Genomic DNA, 24,634 nt, shown 5'->3' with positions numbered 1-24,634 from the left:
GTAATATCATCGCCAACAATTTCTAGACCTATTCGAATTTTACTTCCTATTGAGGTAACAACGCTTAATATCGTTGTAGACACAACTCAACCGAAAAGTACCATAACGGAATCTGTCCCACACAGGTGCGATTTCAAGCCCACATCCATATAAGGTCCGACCACCTACCAGTAGAAAGAAACATGGAAATGCTAACTAAAACTATTTACTGACAGTATCATAAACTCAAAACTGTTTCATGAGCACATTAAATGATCTCTAAAGTCTAACTTACCGACGAAATATCCACTGGGATCATAAAAATGTCAGTTCATGGTCCGTTGCCCAGTAATAGCAGTTTGACAACTCAGCTTAAGGCCACAGACATGACCATGAATTCGGATTTTACAGACCTCTGCTCTTCATCGTAGCAATATTATCCAACGACACAATCGCATTATACAAAGAAATGTCTCACCGCTCACAACTGTCATATATCTCGCAGCAATAAGACGGACATTCTACACCTACAGTGCTTTAAAGAAAAAAGTTATTACACAGCTATATGGTTGATGAACTGCATATGTTATAACCAAAACTGAAAGTGTTGTCAATTATTTTGGACGTTCAATGCGGAATCCGTGAAGATCTCAACTGCAGAAATCCAGTTGCAAGTTACCCCACGAGTTACACGACAATGAGAATTGACAACCATCTTTGTACAGCCCTGCCCTAGACACTTCCAAAGATATATATATTTTTTTTTTTTTTTAAGTGAAGTTGATTTGGGCTCGTTATTTCACCCAGACACAATACTGTATTATATTTGTACTAGTTCTACACACGCACAAAATTTCAATAAAGTAGTACACCAATGCAGTTGACAATGTTTTCTGAGTACGAAGTACTTGAAGATTGAGGGAAGTAGACCATGCAGCAGACTCACAAAATGGGTTCAAAGCACGTGAAGTAGTTCAGGAAAAGACGTATCACCTAGACAATTGAGAGTGAGGAAATACGTATACAAGACTAGGAGATATAGGAAAAGCACAGGGACACAAGGTATACTAATCTTCACGCTAGAGTGGCCGTCTCAGCGACTTCTACAAAACATACACACCGGGCCAACATATAAGGGACAAGCAGGAAAGGGCAGGGGAACGACGGAGGGGTGGATATATGTGAGAGTGTAGGACTTTGGACAGATGGAAAGAAATATCTGAGCAACGTATATGGGGGGATGTAGAGGGGGCACTTCCAAAGATATCAGTAATATCCAAATGGACTTCTTCTTTGCCAAAATAACAGGCGCCTTGTCCAAAGAGTGGTCTAGCCTCTTTGCATAAGTTTTGCCACTGCCTTTGTAGTGCTTCGTAGTATACCAAAGAGAATGAGTAAGAGATGACTCTCAACGTTATATTTCACTTCTGTACGCAACGGCTGCGCAAAGATCGCCAGGAATTGCACAATAGCGCCTCTAGTGAGCACAGGGCTGAACTAAAATTACCGGGCGGGCGATTTAAATCGTTTAGCGCGCGGAGGGTCCCCAGGTTCTCGCCCCCCCCCCTCCCCACTCTTAAATATTGTATTAAATATATTTTTGTTCTTTTTTTTTCCTCATATTTTTTCTTTCTTTCCTTCTTTGTTACCTTTTTTCTGAAATACTGCATTCTGAACAACAATACACCTGGAGGTTGACCTGTGCTTTATTATTATTATTAATAATTTTTTGCTGGAGAAAAGAAGCTTACCAGCTTGTGCTGCTTATTATAATTATTTGATTTATGGAGTTATATTTTACTTTTACTAATTCTCAAAGCCATGAAGGATGGGAGTGACTGGCCTTGCCTGTGCTGCTTTTGTTTGTTTCTGCTGAGGAAAATGGAAGCTAACTCACAAAGGGAGGAAGGAAGTGACCAGAAGGTGAGTGGGATTGGCAATCCCTATCTCAGATTAAGACCTATGACAGAAATAGACACTAACATCCCCTCGTACATCAGTCCTCTTTAACGCTACTTAAGCCAACCGTAACAGTCAATAGTATCAAGATATGCCACTTATACAGGAAATAAAATATAAATACAATGTAAGAAAGAAAACCATACACAGGAACCACAATGATGAAAGGAAACTCATATGATAAGGAGGGAGTTTGTAGGATTCAAAGATAAATTGAAATGAAACATGATCTTTTGGTTTATGGAGCTATATTCTACCTACTATCCACAGTGTTACAGGTATAAAATTGTGTAGAAATTTGCACAAAAGTTTTAGTGATCATAGTATATCATAATCTCATGACATTACATTCAGCAGTGTTAATCATCAATTAATATTCATCAGCCAGAAAACTATGCAATACAACACAAATACAAAATCATTCATTTAGGAAAGAAAGACTGGAACTAACAAGTTACAACATAATACTTTTCTCTCTTATTGCAGTCTAACGTTGCACTGACATTGCAAAAGTTTTCAGCAACACCATTTGTATTTTCCCAAGGAACTTACTATATGATACATCTTTCAGTCTGTCAAAAGAGGCACCTAGGGCCACACACTGAGAAATATTGAGATTTGTACTTCTTTTGCATCTACTAGAGGATGGCAAATCTCTGGCAGAGTAGTGTTTGAAGAAACCAAGACATGATAGCACATACTCTGTTCCTACATACTGCACCAAAACACAACATATCATTCAATCAGTCATCTGCATTTAGATGATAAACAATGTCAAGCTACAAAATTGTATGCATCCCGTGTATTCATTGATCTGCACTATTTACAATACTTAAAAATGTTCTATTTTATGTGACAGTAGGATATATCTAAATTTTTCTGCTACATGGAAAAAGATGGAATCATGAATATGTTTGTTGGTTTAAAAGACAAGAGAGCGCTTACAGATTCTGTGATTGTTCCCTCTTACAACATGCAGGAGGTACAAATAATGCTTCCTTTCAGTCCATCCGCAGGAGAGGAGTTCCAATAAATGGACAGAAATATGTAGCATCAGGATCTACGTACAATAATATGGCAGCTGATCCAGCACAAAACATTACCATGCCAAGTCACAACATAGCTCTGCCTATTAAGAGCTATGTCCAAGGAATTGTATGCTAATTTAGTTCAGTATTATGAACAATATGCTGCTACTTCCACAACATTATGGTGTGCAAGGGCCTTTGCTGTGATCTAGACAAAATGCCTGTTGAAGACAGTGGAAACTCACTTCAGACAGTGCCATTTGTACCTACTGTATATCGAAGGTGGAAATCTATGTTGGTGGTTGCAGAGTAGGCTGATCTGTGGTCTGACAGCATGCACTCCACCCGGCCAACCAAGTGGGGAGCCTGGCACAAGTAAGCGGAAACAATGCCAAAATTCAATTAAGGGCTGCGTGGTTGCCCACCCCCTACCCACAGGGTAACAATTATGATAAGGCTAGTTTCTTTACGTTTCACAGACACAGATAGGTCTTATGGCGACGATGGGACAGGAAAGGCCTAGGAATGGGAAGGAAGCAGCTGTGGCCTTAATTAAGGTACAGCCCCAGCATTTGCCTGGTGTGAAAATTGGAAACCACAGAAAACCATTTTCAGGGCTGCCGACAGTAGGGTTTGAACCCACTATCTCCTGGATGCGAGCTCACAGCTGTGCGCTCCTAACCGCACGGCCAACTTGCCCAGTACTATGATAAGGAAAGTTTGTAGAACTGTTACCATCACATCAAGTGAATGGGTTACCAACATCACAAAATTCACAAATATTAATTTAGTTACTTGGACATTGCATACATACCAGTACATACTTTTGTATAGGAGGATGTGCATACAAACTGCAAATAAGAGAGGAGAGAGCATAATATATTTCCTGTGTTCTGATGAGAAATGTTCTCCAAAATACAAGATTTTCAGTGAAACCTCCTTTGATAGAAATGGATGCTTAACCAAAACTATGACTTCTTTACACAAATCATTCACACAATATCACACGACACTTCCACTTCAGTATTTGAATATTATCATACAAATGATGATCTCATATAAAGGAACAGACTATGAGTTCAGTAAACCACATGTTTGAAAGGTTCATTGCTCTTGAAAATAACTCCACATTACAGTTTTTCACTTCCCATTTAGCAGATATGTTTCATGCTGTACTTAATCTCCCTATAATAATATTAATAGTAATACTAATATTAATGATAATAATACATGTCCCATGAAGTTTAAATAAAGTGTTTGATTATATAACAACTGTAGGGCAGGAATTTATAAAAGTTGTTATGAATGCAATTAAGACAAATGGGGGTCTGAAACATGCAGATGTATGGCATATTTTGAATTACAACACTGAACATGAACTTAACATTTTTCCACCTTTATGAACAATTATAATGATGTTCTGGGCTTCATAATGATCTCATTTTTTTGCCTATGAGGCTCATACACCGATTCATGGCAATGATGGAATGGGCCTCAGAAGGATGCAACTGTGGCCTTAATTACGGTATGGCCTTAGTATCTGCCTGCCTACTGCAAAGAAGGGAAACCATCTTCAAGATAGCTGACAGTGGGGTTCGAACCCACCACTGCCCAAGCGCAATTTCATAGATACATGACCACACTGCACAGCCTACTTGTTGGGTGTCTTGTAATACAAAATGAAATATATTGCTAAACAATCATTAGCATTCATAAACTGAAATTGCTTCATTTGAATGTAAAATTAACAATAATAACATTAGCACCAGTGTTCTCCCCAGAAATGTTTGTCAGGCGGGTGGCAAGAATGAGTAGCCGGGCGGGGAATACTACGTAAAACTTCAATATGAATATAAATTTCAATTCGTTCCCCTCAGGGAGTTAACAATAATATCAGACAGGTAAATATTAACTGCACAATTGAACTATTTGAATGTTATTATCATGAACAAGTTATAACAGAGTACGTTGAACGTCTAGTGTTCTATTGCTCCTTCCAAATCATGTAACACTGGACTTAGGCCTCCCACTCGGTTGCTGTGGACATGTGGACTGCCATACAGGTTTGTGATGTCATACGGAATAGAGGGCTCGCATGCGATTCCACGCTAATCCAGACCCCTGCTCGCGACTACATAGTGGTCAAGCTAAACATTTGATCTCCGATGTAACTGATGCAATTATGGTAATGATTTATCATTTAAATTGGCAGATTTACAGTATTTATAGGTGAATTTGGAGCACCCAATGACTCAAATGTGTACCTATTAATAATATTATGTAATTAGCATATATCTAGGTTTAGTCAAGCGGTCTCTAAAACCGGCAGGGTGGTGCACCCATTAGAAAGATCCTAGGGAGAACACTGAGCACATAAATACCAATTAGTGAAACAACAATTACAGTCCACAGGCTGAAGAGAATAAGAAATTACCTCAATAGTTCTTCATAATAACAACTCTTTACAATGAACGACATCCACTCAGGAAGGGAAGATTTCTTTCTAAGGGTTATATATCACTGTCAGCACAGACGAGCGATGACTCATTAAAAGTTTATTCATAGTAGCAGCAGGCGTGGAGATGGTGGTGGCAGCAACAGCACCGGTGATAGTAGTAGTAGTAGTAGTAGCAGTAGCAGAGGCAGTAGGAGTGCAGGTGGTGGGAGCAGCAGTCATAGCAGCTGAAGGCCTTGGCCGAGGACCAGACTCGTGTTCAGGCACACCTACATGCACAAGAAAAAACAATAAGAATGGTACCATTTTTTCCTCCTCTACTACAGTGAATGCAGGGTATTGATTTTCAAATCTCATAATGTCATTCATTCATAAACATGTATTATGGTTCTTATGGTCCCTCTATGGTTCTTACAGTAGGCAAAACAGCAATAAAATTACATTGAGCATATGATATTGTCCACCTAAATATTAAGCACTTGAATACATTAACAGTAACTGTATTGAGAGATGTCATACAACTGTTTTTGCTCCATTCATGTTCAGTTGAACTTAAGGAAGAAAACCTAATTGTACTTGCACATTTTATATTCACTGAGTCCAGAAAAGATCCCCTACATGCTGAGAGGATGTTGGAAATAAATTCAAAATGGTACATTCAAATGTTAGAAATTCCCCATCCCCTCCCCGCATGGGCCTGGTTCACCTCTGCTTAGCCAACCCAGTCACTCCAAGCACCCCCAGGATCACCTGTGCAGACACCAAGTCAACGTAGATCACTGACCAGAACTCCTCACCTCAAACCATCCTCTAAATGAAGAGTGGACACTGCAGTTCAGCACATAATGAAAGCCATCAAAATAGTGAAAAATAAAGAGCCTGTAGTTCTGGGAGGTGACCTAAGTTGTAGAGTTAATACACCATATCAAAAGACAATGATTATACTATAATTAATAAATGATGAAGGATACAAAGTAATCAACAACTCAATGGAAAAGATATATATAACCCTAAACAGTACAGTACCACTGACTTAGTTTTTGTGAATGGCGCCATTGTATGAATTCTAGTGCAACAGATTATGTACACAGATCTGGGAAACATGATGGTAACAAGCAGGTAAATACTAAACAATGTCTTGTCACAAAATAAAGTAGGAATTCATGATGGCAAAACAACTTCAGATACTATTAAACAGTGGGGTGGAGTATTACAGGGTGATCTATCAGTCCGCTTCTATTCAATATCGCCACAGCAGACGTTACAGAAATAATTCTTAACGCAACCAAATTGTACTTATACGCTGATGACCTAGATATAGGTTCTAACAACAAAGATTTTCTTCAAGCAACTATGGTCAGCCTTGAAAAATATTCTGAAGACAACAAACTTAAAATTAACCTGGACAAAACGGTACAAATGGTTTTCGGATAAAGAGGCAGTTAGGATAGTGAGCTCATTTAAAAACCTCGCCTTCACAATACAGGCAACGTAAAGCCATTGATGGATTATAACAAGGAATAACATTTGCACATGTGTGCACTATTTTGTTAATAATAAATGTTAGGTATTTCAGCTACACTCTGCCTCAAAGAAATGTACACATTTCAACTTACAGGTAAGGCAAGCTCAGGTATGACAGGCATTATAGTAAATTTCATTATGAGAAGCGAGGTTCCCCCTCATCTGGCACTGATGAATTTATGATCATTACCTCTGGAGAGCAATTTGAAATGAATCACAGGAAAATGTGATAGGTCACAGTACCAGTACTGTGAACAACAATAATAACAACTACTTACTTCTTTCCGGGACAGCATCTTTATACAGCATCTTTGATAGGGGTCCTGGATAGCTGGAGTGACGAAAGTGCCTCGAACACACAGTGCGGTTCCTCAGCTGCTTCGGGGGAAGCTGCCGCAACCGTTCGACCCCCACAACGTCCAACCACTCTCTGCAAATGTTAGGTCTAGCAACAGGGAAATGATGAAATAAGATTCCCTGTTGCCGGCCTTCTTCGCTATCTGTGTACATTCCACAGATCTGACACTTTTCGTGCATGGTCTGAGACATGAAAAGAAATAGAAGAAAATAATTAAGGACACTGTAATCAGCTTATATTTTTACTGCTAATATCAATACTATCAAAACGATAGTGGCTTATCAGACATAATATAACATTACATCAACTGAATTTTAAGGTGTCTGTTTCAAGTAGGCTTATGTAACTATCATATCAACCACCATGCAAAAAGGTAATAAAAAGGTGACAGTCAAAAATAATAAAAATACATTTTTGGGAACATCAACTTATTAACTTACTTAAGGATGCTTACCTCAAATATCTTGTACTTTTTCTTCAAACACGCAAATGAAGATAACAGATATACGCATCCAAATCAAAGTGAAGCAAAATGTCACAAACGTCAAAAACGTGGTCGTCCCACGTGGTCCAAGGTGTCAAACTCAAATCCACCAATAGCAATCGGAAGATGTTTCTACCAATAGGACCTGCCGTATTCGTCACGTGGGCTATGGGTGAGTGACGTGATGTACAACAGCGCGCTCACAAGAGTGGAGGGCGAAAGTATTCAGTCTGAGCCGAGCCCTCGGAAGGGTAGGACCTATGCCGCTGTCAAACCCTTGTAGTATACAGGCTGCGCTCCCTATACCGGCATTGACAATCACTTGTGAAGCCCAGCATAAAGCTGTAATTGGAAAGTTTCACCATAATGTCGCTGGAGCGCTGGCCTCCTAGTCACTGACAGGAAGCTGTATCAAATCAAAATCTATTTATTTGCAAATGAGGTGTCTACCTCGGTGGCAAATGGTACACTAAAATACATTATTGTCAAGCACTAAATATTAAATTAACAAGAGAAGAAAATTTTCCTATAATACAATATTATACAATTTACGCTAACAATGTTTTCTATTAAACACACAGCTCATCCTTAATAAATTTATATTGTTTACAAAATTCTACTTATAATATCTCCTGTACTACTTACAAATATAGTCAACTGATATACAATATGTGGAATTACTTAAAATGATACTATACAACTGGTATAAGATTAATATTTACATTGCATTTATTTATTTACTATTTTTTTTACCCGTTCTGGATCCTAAGTAGCATAACGACCTGCTGCGTCTTAACCAGAGCCCCTTTTGCCACCACTTTTCAGAGTTCCTAAAGGGCCTTCACAGCTACCGTAGCGGTCCCAGGGCCCTCGAAGTCCCCACTGTACTTTACCCCAACAGGCAGTCCCCTACTTTGGCTGTCCAAACTCCTTAGACCAGGGGATGGAATTAATTTATTCACACACATTTTTTTTTATTTACAATAACCTGCACTGGTCGAATGCTCTCTAACACGTCAGTTATTCTCTTCTTGAATACCTGTACAGATTTTGGAAAAGGATCAAACACTACCCCTGGTAAACTGTTCCACTCCTTCACACCCTTCCCAATGAATGAAAATTTACCCCAATCGCTTCTGCTAAAATTCCTTCTAATTTTATATTTGTGGTCAGTCCTGCCTATATAATTATTTTCCAACTGAAGCCTCTCACGGATATCTCCCCATGCTTCCTCTCCTGTATAGGCTCTATATAATCCTATAAGTCTAGTTTTCTCCCTTCTCTTACTTAAAGTTTCCCACCCAAGTTCCTTTAACATTTCTAATACACTACTCTTTCTCCTTAAATCCCCTGTCATAAATCTTGCTGCTTTCCTCTGTACACTATCTATTTCTTTTATGAGGTATTCTTGGTGAGGATCCCAAACACTGTTTGCATATTCCAATAATGGACGAACCATACTCAAGTAACTTTTTTCTTTTAATTCTTTGTTGCATCCTTTAAGTAGCCTCATTATGACATGTAACGATCTGTATACTTTCCCAACAATGTCATCAATATGACCCTTCCAGTGCAAATTACTTTCAAATCTCACACCTAAGTATCTGCACTTGCCATCTTTTGGGATAACTACCTCATCCAAAGTATATTCAAATTCAGTTTTAAAGCTCCTGTTTGTAAATGTTGTAACAGTTGATTTGCCTCCATTAACCTTCATATTATTTTCTTCAACCCATTGTTGGATACTTTCAAGTTCCCTTTGTAATTCTGAACAATCCTCAATGTTATTTATTTCCCTATAAACAATTATGTCATTTGCATACAATCTTATTTTTGATGTTATATTGTTCCCTAAATCATTTGCGTATATTAAGAAAAGTAACGGACCGATTATACTACCCTGTGCAATTCCCTTTCAAACTTTCTCTTCCTGAGATACATTATTTCCTACTTTGACTTTCTGAACCCTTGAATTTAGAAATGTTTTTTTCCAGCGTGTAACCCTTACGTCCAAGCCTATTCCCTCCAATTTCTTTAATAATATTCCATGTTCCACTCTATCAAAGGCTTTGGAAAGATCTATGGCTATGCAATCTAACTGACCTCCTGAATCCAACTGATCTGATATGTCCTGCTGAAATCCCACCAGTTGTGCCTCACAAGAAAATTTCTTTCTAAATCCATACTGGCTCCTCATGAACCAATTTTTATCATCACATATCCCTCTGATGTACTTCAATATTAAACTCTCCAGTATTTTACAAACTATACTGGTCAGGCTGATTGGTCTGTAGTTCTCTGATTTCCTTTTATCACCCTTTCCTTTATAAATTGGTATTATTATAGATTCCTTCCATTCCTTTGGTATTACACTATTATTTATGACATAGTCAAAGAGAAATTTTAAATAAGGCACTATGTACCACCTATGTCTTTAATACCTCCCCAGTAATTTGATCACTTCCTGCTGCTTTTCCTTGCTGAAGCAGTTGGATTTCTCTGAAAATATCTTCGTTTGTGAATGAGAAGCTTCTTGTTTCCCTGTGTCTCCCTCCCTCTCTATCTTCTGTTTCGGTTTCCAACTCTTGACAATCATCTACTGAATCTCTAAATTCCCTATTAAATAGGTTTGCTTTCTCAGTATCTGTTAAATAGTGTTCACCCCCTTCTCCCACCATTGTAGGAATTTGGATTCCTTTTCCTTTTTTGATTCCTGTATACAGCAAATTGTCGTATTTCCAGTTTTATTTATATTGTTTTGCTGTCGTAAATGTTGGCAATGTGTTCGCAATGAGGTGCTTGTTAGCTTGATAATTTGAACTGATAGTTATGCGCTAGTGAGTTTAATTTTGCATTGTGTGGTGTGGTGATTATAGTCTTTAAATTGTGTTTACAACTCTTGGAATTTGTGACATTATTGTGCGCCTTTTTTGTACTTCGAGCAGAAATTTTCTGCAAACAAGAACAAACGTAATGAGTTACTCAAAGTGTTTTCTCGCTGTAACTTCGTCCTAAAGAAGAATTTTAATTTATGGGCTAATTCGTTTTTTTGATGGTGTAGTGATTTGCTTTTCTTTAACTGTGTTTGGAAATATTCCAATATGCGCTGCTGTGTGCCGTTTTGTATTTCGAACAGGACAAAAAGAGCAAAGGGACACTAATATTTCACGAATTCTCTGTAGACCAGGACAAAACTATGGAGTGGCTCAAAGCAGTTAGCACTTTCATCTTAGTTATCCATTTCTATTTCGGGTATATTTATTTATTTATTTATTTATTTATTTATTTATTTACTTATATCTTAATTTGTTTACCCCTCCATGCTCTTCCCTCGAACTCCGCAAGGGATCCCACCTCAACCACTTCAAGGATAGTGTCCTGGAGCGTGAGACTTCGTGTCGGGGGATACAAGTAGGAAGAGTGACCAGTACATCACCTAGTCGGCCGCAACAACTATGCTGAAGGGTCCTTGTGTTGGGGATGTGAAGTTTGGAAGGGATAGACAAGGAAGAGGGAAGGAAGGGGCCGTGGCCTTAAGTTAAGTACCATCTCCGCATTTTCCTGGAGAAGTGGGAACTATGGAAAATCACTTCGAGGATGGCTGAGGTGGGAATCGATCCCCCACTACTCAGTTGACCTCTCAAGGCTGAGTGAACCCCGTTCCAGCCCCCGTACCACTTTTGAAATTTCGTGGCAGGGCCAAGAATCGAACCCGGGCCTTCTGGGGTGGCAAGTTAACACGCTAATCGGGTATTTTTACCCCTATTTTCTTTCACTGAATAATACTTTGGGCGAAGTCGTATTTGCCATTTGACAGCAACACAACACATTTTTATCCAAGATAATCTGAACTTTAACGTTTAAACACTGATAAGTATAAACCATTACTGTTATGAAGGTAAAGCCAACGTAACAAGTGTTGTTACCCGAACAATGAACAGTTTACAATGTATTTACTCAAAATACTTTTCTCTCACTCAATTTTTATTTAAAATTATTCTTCTTATTTTCCTTGCTATTTGTTTTACGTCGCACCGACACAGATAGGTCTTATGGCGACGGTGCGATAGGAAATGGCTAGGAGTGGGAAGGAATCGGCCGTGGCCTTAAATAAGGTACAGCCTGATGCAAAAATGGGAAACTACGGAAAACCATCTTCAGGGCTGCCTACAGTGGGGTTCGAACCCACTATCTCCCGGATGCAAACTCACAGCTGCGCGCCTCTTACCGCACGGCCAACTCGCCCGGTATTTAAAATTCTAGTGAAAAATATGAACGAAATGTAATCTGAAAGTATATACGTTATATTGACATTAAAATTTAAACATGTTTGAGTCAAAATACTTATGTTATCCATACAACGAATATAGGAAAAAGTAGGATTTGTATGTTTTGTCCAGTCCCCTTCCTGAGAGCAGCACTTGAAGAATTTTTAAACTCTAATTGAACAATGACTCTTAATCTCAAGGTTAACATCGGAAGACAAATGTATTGTGGTAAGTTCTGCTATGTATCTAAATGCCATGATAATAAAAGCGATTACTATTATTCCTCACAGTTAAGGAAAGTCAGTTGGACTACTCCATCTCTCCGCAGTTTCATTTCACGACGTTATTTTGGCACATATCAATGAAAGTAGCCTTTAGGATTAATCATTTTAACAGTATTAGTCAATGAAACATACTCCTTTATTCCCTAAATTAAAATAAATCGGCAATCAGAGTCAATATCTGAACGTCAGCTGGACTACTCCATCTCTCCGCAGTTTCATTTCATGACATTATTTTGGCAAATATCAACGAAAGTAACCTTTAAGATTAACCATTTTAACAGTACTAATCAATGTAACATTCTCCACAACTCTAATTACAATAAATCGTCAATCAAAGTCAATATATTTTCAATAAAGAAGTATGCATTTCCACCGCAAATAGATAGGCCGCCAGCGCCACTTGTCGAGCTGTGTAACTACTCCGATTACAGTGCGTGGACCCGATTGTCAAGGCCGGTAAGGAGCTAGCTATCGCGACGCGTTAAGTCGGCCGTGATACTGGCATGGCCGTATGGTCATGGTCAAATACAGTGCGATTTCAAGCCCACATCCATATAGGGGGTGGATAAGAGGAGGGAGGTAAAGAATTGGGGAGAAGGTACGCTAAATGAAAATGTTCGGAGAAAGCAAGTAGGGAATTAGAAGCCATAACAAATGACGAGTTACAGTTGGGAGGTAGCATTGAAGGAAAACAACATCGATAGAACATTGGAATGAATTATATGCCCATTTAAAAGGGTAGCTCAGATAGACAGTGGCAGGAGAAACAGAAAGAGAAAGGAGGAAGGGTGGTACGGTAGGATTGTGAGGAATTACCAAAAAGGGCTATGAGGGCTATAAAATAGTATAGAAAAAGATGTGGGAGTGCAGAAAGAGTAGCTTTCCGCAATTTAAGGAAAGGATACAAAAGGGAAATTATGGAGAGGAAGAAATTATGGATGAAAGAACAAACGGAAGCTATAGAAAAGGAGTGTATGATGAACCAAATTGAGAAAGCATGGGAGAGAATAAACAAAATCAACAAGGATGGGAGGAAATTCGAGAAACCAAGTATCAAACACGATCAGTGGGTTTACTATTTTGACAAATTACTTGGGGGAGGAGGAGAAATGATATATAGAGAGGAGAAAAGAGTTGCATGGAGAGACATAGAGATATCTATATTTGAACTGGAGGATTTCAAAAGAAGAAGTACTGGAAGTGATAAGCAATATTAGGGGCAGGTCAGCGGGGGGGGGGGATGTAACGCTATTAACAATAGGTTTTGGAAATAAATAAGTACATTTGGACACATGGAAGAAGGCATAATTAAGTTATTTAATAGGATCATCTATGGTGGTAAATACCCAAAGGAATGGGAGACAGGAATAATATGCCCAATCTACGAGAAAAAAGGGAATAAAAACATTCAAAGTAATTACAGGGGGATAATTGTATTAGACTCGCTAAGTAAGATTTACACATGAGTTTTAGCAAACAGATAAAAGGGACTAGGCAGAAGAAAATTCGGTATTGTCAGTTTTCCAAGGGGGTTTTTGGAAGGGAAAAAGGACGTCAGAAAATATAATGATAGTGAAGACGATTTTAGCAAAATATATGAGTGGGGGAAGAGGTAAAGTATGTGTGGCGGCAATATATTTTGGAAAAGCGTTCCGTGCAGTGAAGGCAATATATATGAAGGTCAAGTGCTGTGTTGAAGTGGAGGAAAATACATTAAGTAGTCCGAAAGATTGTAAGATGGGTCTAAAAAAGTTTTGCAAATTATCCCCAATATTGTTTATTTTATTTATTAACGACATTTTGGATGGAAACGTGGAAAATAACTGGGTGGTGCCGGTTCTAAATGAGACAGAGATTCCGGGACTGATCTTTGCAGACGACGTGGTTTTGTTTACTTTAACTGGGGGTGGGATGCAGCGAAGTCTAAATGCGGTGTTCGAATATGCCAAGAAATGGGCCCTGAAAATTAACGGGAATAAATCTAAGATGAAAGTAATGCAGAAAAATAAAGGGGAAAAATGAAATGAAATGGGTGGTCTAGGGCGGGAAGATGGACCAAGTAATTAAATTAGAATATCTAGGGGTGTTTTTAAAAATAAGAGGGAGATGGGATGACCAAATGAAGAGAGCAAATTGGAAAAGGTTGGCAGCCCTAGCAGTAGTCAAAATTTTAGTGGCAAAATTCCCGGGTATAAGTTACAAAAAAGTTATTTCTAAGGTTAGTAGTATTAAGTAGAGTAATGTATGGGGCTGAAGTATGGGGCCTGGAGGAGAAGAGGGTTATACTAGAACAAATTATGAGTAAATTTGGTAAAGCGGTAATGAAATTGCCGCAGTGAACAGCGAATGCTGGGGTGTTATTAATGCGCGGGGAAGAAATAGAGGTGGAATGTGTTAAAAGAGTAATCAAAAATTGGGTGCGTTTGAAAAGAGGTGGGCGAGGGGAGGAGCTAGAGCCTGCGTATGAACAAGAAAAGAAAAGCTGCGCCCGTTTTCGTACGAGCTCATTGAAGGCGTATCCTGGCATCAATTATATTTATTCTCTAAAGAATGGACAAGGAAATAAATCTTATACAGCGAACAGAAAAAGAACCCTGGGTTGACGTGCAAGTGTTTTCGACGAGAGGTTAAAATGCCAACCCGGCCATAAATTCTCCCGAGGACTGACCGGGAAGAACAACAGGCGAGTTGGGAGCGAGGAAAGACAATTGACTAGGAGGAAACAATACACTCGATATCCAGCTTCACGGTTAAAAGTAGTGTGACGGAAGTGTGAAAAAAACAATTGAAAAGTAACGCAATTGAGCCCAAGTGATACATTCACAACAGATCTGAACTAACGTCAAAAATACAAAGCTCGTACAATAGAAGAAAGTCTAACCCAAGCCCGCACAAACAGGGGAAGAATCGAATTCAGGGCAAGGAATCACAACGAACCAGCCAATGAGGAAAAGCGTCATGTAAATTATCCCTGTAGGATTGGTTAAGGGCAAGAGAAACCAAAATGAAGAATATACTGGAGGGAGAAAACCGAGTTGATACATTTAGCCGCGCAGGACATGGAAAGGCACTCTTTAATCCTTAATGGTATCGTCATCGCAGTGGTAGTCTTATCGACATCAGAATTCTTAGTACTATCGGTCTTAGCATCATTCGTCGAACAGTTTATTTCTCGTTCATAGATTGTCAGACTCTTGTACTTATGAATCGGCAAGCGAGTTCGTGTTACTTTGAACGTCTCACTGGTACACTCTACCTATTGACTGGTGACAGACAGATGCCTTGAGACACTGTTATATCGTATTAATATTTAGATATCATTTTACCTCGTGTCAGAGAGTTGTCTAGGCACTCTGAATCAAAGTTGGGGAACGCAGTTATCTGAACTTATAAGAAAATAATAACCAGAGAAACAGTTATTTTTAATCAGAGTTATCATTTTACAATCGAGTCCATTGCAACATGCGCGACGGTGGAAGGCTATTGTTCACCGCATAAAGTGACTAACGGGGCTTGACCGACGTCGAAGTCCAAATCGTGTCCCGGAAATACAGAACAGTGTTAAGTGGCAGTGCGGGAAATGTTCTGTCGGGCGACCGCGGCGCTAACGAGAGAGGAGACTCATGAACTGTGAGCAGAGGGAGAGATAGACAAGGTTAGCACCTAAATTTAATACCATTACAAATTCTAGGATGCTATAGTAGCCACACAAACTCAGGAGCTCTGTCACATATAGCTCACACCGTGACCGTACTTTTATAGTGTCACTAGGCTACCGGCAAGACATCAGTGCACGAGATATTCCGGAGACGCAGCCACAGGAGCAACCTATCCAGGACGAGGGCGTGACAATGGAGAACAGCAGCTGGACCAAAGGGAAGACGGAACTGACATCTGGACATCCTACGCCCATTACAATGATGGCTTAAACAGGATGGGGCCGTCCGATCCGAAGCAAGGAGTGACCTGAAGGCTGAGTAGCAAACATACCATTTTAATTATGTAGCACTTTACGTAGATATTTAGAGGGATTTGTAAATAGTAGTTTAATATGTAGAATTTTGTATTTTCCAAGAGGCAATCGCCAGTAACGTAAGAGTAAAAGCTAGAATTGGTAAATGAATCGACCCATTTCATCTCATTTCATCTTGTGTTGTGTGGGAGTTTAACGTAAGAATGCATGTCATTTGGAAATAAACTGTAAATAAGGGTCAAATCAATGTGGATAACTACATTTCACTTAGTGATAGTTTTCCTTTCTTAATAAACGCGCAGACAAGCCTCAAATATAATGTCAGGCCTAGTGTAATCTAGTAGTATGCATGCTTTGAAACGAATGAGGACATGCGTGGATGTGTGATTTTCTGCGTATGCCAGAGAATGAAAGTGATTGCTACATGCATGTTGTAAGTTCTTCGATCATAATTAAGAGGAGAATCATCGAGAGAATTCAAAGTGTTAAATTAAATTAGTGAAATGTTCGGCCGTCAAATGTGTGTTGAGGAGTGTTAAAATTCAGCATCTAGGAATGAACCAGGTAGTAAGATGTAAACTCAAGGAATAATTCCTGTTGTCGTAGGAAGAGTTCATATTTACTGGTCGTCGTATTAATAGAATGGTCTAACTAAACGGGGATAGAGTCTTCATTGTAATGACACGATAGTCATGTGGAATCAGATTATAGTGTACAGACAGGCCTTGGGAAGGTAATAGTAAGATTGAGAAGTGTAATTCCTCAAGTTATAGAGATTAGGGAGTGTGTGTGATCTCCCAGTGTGTAAATTTCCGCCAGGGCTAGTGTGGTCGGGCGAAGCGAATAGTTAATAGCCCAGGGATTGTCATAAACGAAGGCCCATGCGCATTCATCACCCACAGTTTTATTTAATGAGTTAGACAGTGCTTTCGGTAAATGACCGGGGAAGGGCATATGCTAGGTTCATTTCAGAGATAGTCATTGTCGGTATGAATGACAGGCGAACAGTGTTAATGGCTGAATGTTAATTTTTTTTGCTAGGGGCTTTACGTCGCACCGACACAGATAGGTCTTATGGCGACGATGGGATAGGAAAGGCCTAGGAGTTGGAAGGAAGCGGCCGTGGCCTTAATTAAGGTACAGCCCCAGCATTTGCCTGGTGTGAAAATGGGAAACCACGGAAAACCATTTTCAGGGCTGCCGATAGTGGGATTCGAACCTACTATCTCCCGGATGCAAGCTCACAGCCGCTGAATGTTAATATTATGTATTTTGGTTTGTATGTGAGACTGACATTATGTTTACAGGTGTTGTGAGTGCGTCATGTGTTTAATTTATGTTTTAAAGTTAAAAACTTCATGATTGTTCCGTATTGAATAGAGAAATAAGAAGATGTACAAAATTATAGGGAAGGATCCACCTTTCAATACTCCGTAGTAAGTTGAACTAAAAAGTAGTTACAACCTGTTTATTGGGACCGGTTTCAACACATTTCAAGTGTCATCATCAGCCATTTAGCGAAGATCTTAAAACAACTAATATATTGAACACAGGCAAAAAATTAACATTGTATCATATCGTAGCAATTCAGTTAATGTTCAAAACACAATAATCACAGTCAAGAGAGTAAACAGAACATCACTATCTTGCGCCGAAAACAAATATAGCTGAAGTTCATAAGCAGATCAAGTATGCACTTATGTAAAGTCGTTGCTAGGCAGGTCTTGTAGGCATTTGTTTTCGGTGCAAGATAGTGATGTTCTGTTTACTCTCTTGACTGTGATGATTGTGTTTTGAACATTAACTGAATTGCTACGATATGATACAATGTTAATTTTTTGCCTGTGTTCAATATATTAGTTGTTTTAAGATCTTCGCTAATTGGCTGATGATGACACTTGAAATGTGTTGAAACCGGTCCCAATAAACAGGTTGTAACTACATTTTAGTTCAACTTACTACGGAGTATTGAAAGGTGGATTCTTCCCTATAATTTTGTACATCTTCTTATTAATTTATGTTATAAATAATGTGTGTCTGTGGTAAATTGAAATCCACGTGAGGGATGATATAAGTGATTTGATAATATTGTTTGTGCATAGGTAATTGATTATTGCGATTCATTTTACCAAGCTTTAGAGTTAGTGTTAGTCATCCCTTAAATATTTACGCAGAGGTAGGATAGGATTTCACCACAATGTTTTATGGGCATGAAATTTAGCTACTCATGCCATGCAACGAGAAATAAAATACAAGCACAGTTTTCTTTTTGTGTCAACATTAAAGAATTAAATCCACGAATGTAATATGTTATATTCGTGTTAATTATATAAAGGACTTTGGACGTTCATATACGCAATGAGTTTTACAGTTATTGAATCCAGGGATGTTTAATTTGCCTTACTATTTGTGTGCTTATTTTTGAATAAATTAGGATCTGTTTTAAACCAACTGTTGCCCATTATTCAGTAGATAGCTTCACCCACCATACAATGTCTGTTTATCGAAGTATATGTTCCCAAAATCCGAAATAGCGGTGAAAGTTCAAAGTTTTCATAGAGGGTTAGGACCGGACACGCCTGAGTGGCTGGCTAGTTGGGGCATCGCCAGATTTTGGTGGCTATATGGGGACAAAGCATGTATAAGGGGCGCTGGCTAGCAAAAATTAAATATACGTGGAGAGAGTGGGGATGGGGTATATGTGGGAAGAGGTCTGGAATAAGAGGGATACTAGGGGTCAGAGAGTGCTTATAAGAAGGATTAGAGATATCCAAATACAGAGGCTATTAGAAGAAAGTAGAAATAGAGGATCTCTTAGTGTTTTTCATATGGTAATGCAAGTGACAGTGTTGAATATTCGGAATGTAGATTGTTTGAAGAGAGGAGGCTTACTTTTTTTTTTTGCTAGTTGCTTTACGTCGCACCGACACAGATAGGTCTTATGGCGACGATGGGACGGGAAAGGGCTAGGAGTTGGAAGGAAGCGGCCGTGGCCTTAATTAGGGTACAGCCCCAGCATTTGCCTGGTGTGAAAATGGGAAACCACGGAAAACCACTTTAAGGGCTGCCGGCAGTGGGGTTCGAACCTACTACCTCCCGAATAGGAGGCTTACTGTGGTGGCTTATGTGTTTATATAAGAATACGGTGTGGACTAAGGGTAAGGATAAGTCCGTATGTATATTATGTGGGAAAACGAGTAACGATCTACACTTAATAGGTAGATGCAAAGATACGGGACAGGTGAGAGGCATACTATTGAGTAACAGCAAGCGAGAGTTATTAGAACTAGGGGATGAACAAAAAATCTTAGGGTGGATGATTTCAGAATGGGAAAGGGAAGGGGACTTGAATAAGTATCTATGTGCGGTCAGAAGATTATGTGAAAATAAGTTAAAAGAAGTAAGTATATACATTTACAAGATGTTCTAAAATAAAGTTTCGGTCGTGTGGACCCAGTTGTGGACTTGATTTAAAAAAAGGACATACAAGTGGTTATTTGGTATGTAGATCAGTGAAATAAGGTATGTTTAGACAGCAAGCTGAGAAGTAAAGAGAAGGAGGAACGTACTCAGCAACAGTAGAATAGCTATGGCTAAGTCAGCTGACGTAATAGAGTAGGTCAGGTACTAAGTGACTCAGCCAGGCTAGAGTAGATAGGGACGATGACCTCCTTGAGGATCGTGCGTAACCAATTATATTAGTGTGGATTCACACGACCCTGGGGGTTAACTCAGGATGAAAAGAGAGTGATGGAATGCTAAACTTTCCTTTAGTAGTGAGAGGGTGAGAGTAGATGTAAATTAGTAATTATGTATGATAAGAGGTGGTAGGGAGAAATGGGAGGGTGGAGGACAAGACATAACCGGAAGAAGACGGGACAGAGCGGGCTTATCTTAAATGTATGTAAAGAGTCTGTGAACGAATGGCCGAGATATGTCGAGAAAGGAGAGAGGAGCTGGATTTCCGCCCACTTGTGGCGTGCCGCAAAAGGAATAGTGAGTAATAAGCATTGTCAGTTGCTACGGTATGTTGAGGTCTTCTTTTTGGCCCCATGTGGCAGGACCGGGCGTGTCATCCCTGGGAGGGCGGTTCCTTTTCTCACCAGCGGGGATGGCACGGCCAGACAGTAGTTGTAGGGGTGACGCCGAGCATGTGGACTGGTTTTCCACCCGTGTAGGGGACCACCAAGTTATTTTTAGGATTATAGGTTTAAGTTAAATGTAGAGGTGGCCCTTTCATGCGGACTGGACATCCACGCATGTAAGAGGCCGCTTAGATTTAGTTTGTGTGGTTTTAATTCTGTTTAGGGATGGCACCTTGCATCTGGACTGGTGTTCCGCCCGTGTGGGGCCCACCAAGTTAATGGTAGAATTAAAGGGTTGTAGGTGTGACCCTTACATGTGGCCTGGTTTTCCGCCCATGTAAGAGGCCGCTTAGTAGATTTAGTTTGTATAATTATAATTCTGTTTATAATTGTTCAGTGTTGTTGGTATTAATTGTTCTTTCTGTTTTTTTGTGAATTGGAATTTGGAGCATGTATTTGGGCGAAAAGCCTGTAATCTTCAATAAATTACTCATAACTATCCAAGCAATGTCATGGAGGAGTCATGTGTTACCTTGAATTGAAGAAAATTGATAAGGCGTTCGCAGCCATCTGTAAATTATCCCAATTTCAGTTTTCTAAACACAGTTAGCCTAGTAAGAACTTATTTCACTAAACACGGGCAACATTTTAAGGCCGGTTTAAACTGAATATTGAGTTACATTGTAACTAGGGTTTAAACCAATATTAAGTCTTACAGTGTCCTGTCTAAGTTAAACCCAGGTAGAGGAGGAAATATACGATCTTGGTAGCAGTGACTACTGAGAAGAGAAAAGACCAACTACAAGCCTCAAGGCAGGTTTCGAATAATAGTAATGTGGCCGTGATTGCGGGCCAGGCGTAAATTAAATGTGATCGTGGATACGAGATTAAAGTAATAATTGTAAAATAGGTATTTCGAGTCCACATTCGATCGTACTCGTGATTTTGGTAAAAACTGACACTTCGTGACAAAATTTCTCTAACGTTATGAGTAAGTGGAAACAAATTAAATATTAGTTGGAATGCGCCTTAGAGGAGAGATGTATTCATTGCGATGTCCAGGAACCTACCATTCCGCCCCCATTACACTTACTTTTATAACCTAATGAAGAGCATTGCACGCAATTTTCATTGCTGAAGTAGCTACTTGTATTCCCGTCAATTATGATAATCAGATGCCGTTACCAACCCCGTCACAATAAAAATACAAGTAAATGTAAAATGTGATAGAAACAATGTACGATACAGAACAGCAATACTGTTATATGAAACTTACCTGAATGTACAAGTGGGTAGAACATTGCTGCAGCCTGCAGGAATTCCTGCACCAGGCCTTTTAAGGGGAACGAGCTCTTGAAGAGGGATTCGGCAAGATAACCGAGGTAATATTGCTTCCTCCTGCCGAATCCCGGAACCAAGTAGCTGCCGTGCTTGAGATGACGCCACCTGTTTTCAATATTTTGCGCATGCACGGTAGGGCGATTGGTGGGCATCGTCCTCCTGTTCCCCCTATGCACGTGACCACCCCTTTTAGTGTCCAGAAACTGAACAAAGTGATTCATGTGGAGGTGCACGAATCCATCGTCTTGCAATGAACAATCGACAATAAACTAATATTGGAGGGAACGTGTCTTCTTGAAAATCGAATGCACAGAAGTAGCGAGTAAAAGTATGAACTTGTAATTCACCATTCCAACCACTAGCCCACATAGAATGCGCTGCTATCGCCTCCAGCCCATCATCTTGTCAAGGCCCTACCCTAAACAATCCAGACCAATGGTGTTTCCACAGGAAAGCAGAGGCCTAAGACCGCGTCGCAAACATGGGACTTACCTCTTTGCTTGTCCTTATATCACTGGTCTTGTCCAGGTCCTATCCTAACCTTCCGCACGGCAAGAACCAGTCCAGACCAATGGTGTTCCCATATGAAAGTTGAGGCATAAGGCCGTTTTGTGGCTCTCACCTGGGGACTTAAAACCGCCCAGAACCCCTTTGCTTGTCCCTATATCACTGGTCTTGTCCAGGTTCTCTCTTAACTGCTCCCACGGCAGGAACCCGTCTATAACAATGGTGTTTCCACAGAAAAGTAGAGGCCTAAAGCAGCTTCGCGACTCTAGTCTAGGGGCTTACGCCCCTAGACCCCCTTTGCTTGTCCCAATATCACTGGTCTTGTCCAGGTCCTGTCTTAACCGTCCGCACAAGAACCAGTCCAGACCAGTGGTGTAAAAATAATCACCACCACCACATATTTTTTCCATAAGAACCACCCATTAGTTCCTAAGTTGAGATATTGACAGCATTGTGCACCGCCTGACAACGTCCTCCACGAGAAGACCGCGAGAAATAAACACACGACAGTCGTTCCGCGTGTACGTCTGTGTTGTGAAAGTCTTGTCTCGAGGGATCAAGTATTGATGTGATTTTCAGTGCTTATAAGGAAGTATTTGTGTTGCCAGCTGCTTTTACGTGGTAGCTTGAAATACCTGCAAGTTAATTATTTCGTGTTTGAACGTGGTTCCGTATAGGTTATGTGTTTGTCTACCATTGTGTTTGAGTGGTGGTGTTATAATTATTGGTGTTTACTTAGAATGCAGTGTGCATATATTACACTAACATGGATCGATAGTGTTGTGTACCTCCCAGCAGGTCAAAATTCCGGAAAACCTTTGGATATATCCGCCCTTACCGAAGGATAAAGTCTTCGAGAGGAATGGATTCGGTGCATTGAAATGGAGAATTTTGCTCTAAATAATGAAATTGTCATATGAATCAAATATTTTTACTCTTAACTTCATTGTCCGCAAAGACATACGTTATTTTTCCGTTGAGAATAGTGAACCTATTGACATCCCTAGGAAATATCTTAAAATTGTCACTTAAGACCTGTCTAACCGTATTCTACAATCAGCTTTTGCATAACATGTGTGGACCCGGAATGGGAAAATATATGTGCGAAAAGATGATACCTCCCAAGTAATTATTAATGAATAATGTTATTTGCTTTACGTCCCACTAACTACTTTTTAAGGTCTTCGGAGACGCCGAGGTGCCGGAATTTAGTCCCGAAGGAGTTCTTTAACGTGCCAGTAAATCTACCGACACGGGGCTGTCGTATTTGAGCACCTTCAAATACCACCGGACTGAGCCAGGATCGAACCTGCCAAGTTGAGGTTAGAAGGCCAGCGCCTTAACCGTCTAAGCCACTCAGCCCGGCCCAAGTAATTATTATCAAAACAATTGATGATATTGTCATATTAGAATCTTGAATTGTACAGTTTAGCCACTTAAAAAATGACCATCATAACCATCATAATCATCATAATCAATGGATAGGTCAGAAAATCAAGTAAATGGCCTAGGAGAAGTTAAGACAAGGGGAACAAAATTAGGTTATTATATATTAATGCTCAGAGTATACGCAACGAATGGATAACATTATCATTTCTCATTGTGCAGGCACACATGCCTGATGTTATAATTATTACAGAAACTTGGCTGAATCCAGATGAAGAAATAACTTATCAAATTATGATGGCTATTTTTGTTTAAAATCATTAGAAAAGGGTGGTGGGATTATCATTTATATCAAGCAGTGCTATAAAGTTAAGGTCCTAACAACTGCAAAATCTACAGATGTGCCTTTTAATGTATTATTAGTGGAAATTCTGGTTCTGATAGAGAGTTTCTTGTTCTAGGTGGCTATAATCCAAATATTAAATTAGGTAGCTGATTCATTCATCACTTGTATCGAAAAGATGTGGAGTAAATATAACAGAAAGTTCTGTGTTACTGTTGGAGAATTTAATATAGATAAACTGGAACAAAATCAGCAGTCACAGGAATTGCACAGGCTAAGTGTATGTTATAATCAAAAAATTGTAATAATGTTTGTCCCACTAGAGTTACTAACAGTAGTGCAAACTTGATAGATCATGTATATGTATATAAACGAACACCGCTGTTTCCAGTTGAACAACATTTTCTATGATTTTAGTGACCATAACATATTAATATTTGGTTTAGAAAATCAGATCGATATCCAAACAAACCAGTAACGTTTTGTAAACGGAATAATAATGCATTGATAATAACCGGGCGAGTTGGTCGTACGGTTAGGGGCGCGTAGCTGTGAGCTTACATCCGGGAGATAGTGGGTTCGAATCCCACTGTCGGCAGCCCTGAAATGGTTTTCCGTGACTTCCCATTTTCACACGAGGCAAATGTTGGGGCTGTACCT

General features: G+C 39.6%; 2 protein-coding genes across 2 annotated transcripts in view; both read right to left on the bottom strand.

Moving 5' to 3' along the window:
* LOC136872627 (F-box/WD repeat-containing protein 9) overlaps positions 1–682 on the bottom strand; it is a 244,320-nt gene extending 243,638 nt beyond the window's left edge. Inside the window, exon 1 of the mRNA XM_068227228.1 lies at positions 275–682. The gene's annotated coding sequence lies outside the window, so the exon portion shown is untranslated. The remainder of the gene's footprint in view (positions 1–274) is intronic.
* A 4,053-nt stretch (positions 683–4,735) lies between these two features.
* Positions 4,736–7,784, bottom strand: LOC137500573 (uncharacterized). Its single transcript, XM_068227501.1, has 3 exons — positions 7,758–7,784; positions 7,224–7,485; positions 4,736–5,690 (listed from the first exon to the last, which is right to left on the bottom strand). The coding sequence occupies exons 2-3, from the start codon at positions 7,480–7,482 to the stop codon at positions 5,470–5,472; spliced, it is 480 nt and encodes a 159-aa protein (XP_068083602.1). The 5' UTR covers positions 7,483–7,485; positions 7,758–7,784; the 3' UTR covers positions 4,736–5,469.
* Between the last annotated feature and the right edge of the window lie 16,850 nt (positions 7,785–24,634).

The sequence above is a fragment of the Anabrus simplex genome, chromosome 4 (genome assembly GCF_040414725.1).
Source record: "Anabrus simplex isolate iqAnaSimp1 chromosome 4, ASM4041472v1, whole genome shotgun sequence".
Lineage (NCBI taxonomy): Eukaryota > Metazoa > Arthropoda > Insecta > Orthoptera > Tettigoniidae > Anabrus > Anabrus simplex.
This window is presented reverse-complemented; position numbering and strand designations above follow the sequence as displayed.